This window comes from Brassica oleracea, unplaced genomic scaffold (assembly GCF_000695525.1).
Source record: "Brassica oleracea var. oleracea cultivar TO1000 unplaced genomic scaffold, BOL UnpScaffold02821, whole genome shotgun sequence".
NCBI lineage: Eukaryota > Viridiplantae > Streptophyta > Magnoliopsida > Brassicales > Brassicaceae > Brassica > Brassica oleracea.
In genome coordinates, this window is record NW_013619349.1 from 1 (window position 1) to 1,458 (window position 1,458).

The 1,458-nt window shown below is 38.4% G+C and overlaps 1 protein-coding gene across 1 annotated transcript; it reads left to right on the plus strand.

Moving 5' to 3' along the window:
- Positions 1 to 609: 609 nt before the first annotated feature.
- LOC106321747 (pectinesterase/pectinesterase inhibitor 3-like) lies at positions 610 to 1,212 on the plus strand (the record flags this gene model as incomplete). The annotated part of the gene is made up of 1 exon (XM_013759989.1): positions 610 to 1,212. A coding segment is annotated over exon 1 (603 nt), but the record flags the coding sequence as incomplete, so codon positions are not given.
- Between the last annotated feature and the right edge of the window lie 246 nt (positions 1,213 to 1,458).

The following is a 1,458-nucleotide window of genomic DNA, read 5'->3' on the forward strand; positions in this document are numbered from 1 at the left end:
TTGGAGAAAGAAGTGGAGATGGTGGGAGTGGTGGGTCATTACAAATAAAGTCAAGAAAAGTAACAGGAAAAGAGAAAAGAAAAGAAAAGAAAAGAAAAGCCATTAATAAAAGGATAAATTTCAAAAAATAGCACTTTTCTAAGTTTATATCACAAAAATAGCAATCAAAAACTAAAATGACCAAAATAGCACATTTCTAAGTTTATCCTTTGAAAATTTAATTTTTTTTTATTTTTCAAAATTTGAAATCTTATCCCCAAAACCTCATATCTCAACTCTAAACCCTAAACCCTAAACCCTAAACCCTAAACTCTAAACCCTAAACTCTAAACCCTAAACCCTAAAATTTAAACCTTAAACCCTAAACTCTAAACCCTAAACTCTAAATCCTAAACCCTACCCTTTAACTCTAAACCCTAAGTTTGTGACTTTTGATAAAACATTAAGTGCTATTTTTGTGACTTTTGACCTTGAGTGCTAGTTTGGGAACAAAAACTTGATTTAGTGCTATTTTCGTCTTTTTCTCTTAATAAAATCTTGCGTCTCATATCAATATAAACACCTACTCTTCATTAGCACATTCACCGCTCCACTCATCAGTGTCAAACAATGGCATCATCTATCAAAGAAATCTTCTCCAAAGATAATTTCACAAGAAATACGAAACTTGTTTTACTAACCACCGCCATAGCCTTACTCTTCTTAACAGCCGTCACTGGAATACCCGTCGGAGCTTCAAAAGCCAACGAAAACAGAAAACAAACTCTATCTCCGTTGTCTCACGCCATGTTAACATCCGCTTGCAGCTCCACACGTTACCCTGAGCTCTGCATCTCCACGCTGGCCACCTCCGGAGGCGTCAAGCTTACGTCGCAGAAAGACGTCATCGAGGCTTCGCTTAACCTCACGACAACTGCCGTGGAACACAACTACTTCACCGTGAAGAAACTGATCAAGAAGAGGAAAGGACTAACTCCTCGCGAGAAGACGGCGCTTCATGACTGTTTGGAGACTATTGATGAGACGCTCGATGAGCTTCACGAGGCGGTGGAAGATCTACAACTGTATCCTAACAAGAAGTCTCTCCGGGAACACGCCGGTGATCTCAAAACCCTAATTAGCTCCGCCATTCCCAACCAGGAGACTTGTCTAGACGGCTTCTATCATGACCGCGCCGACAAGAAAATCCGTAAGGCCTTGTTGAAGGGTCAGGTACGTAGAAGACATCAGTTTCTTTACCCGTTACGGGAATGTACAAAATAATATATTATTTAAATATGTGAAATGAATAAGATTTAGTCAGTACTAAAAAAAGTTTATTTTGAATCAAAAATTGCAAATGTCCATGAAATGCATTTGTTTTGATCTACTAAATTTATGGAATCTTTAATGCCTTCAGAGTAGGATTATCCCCACACTACAAGAAAACATAATCTTAACGAGGGCGGTTTTCCTCGT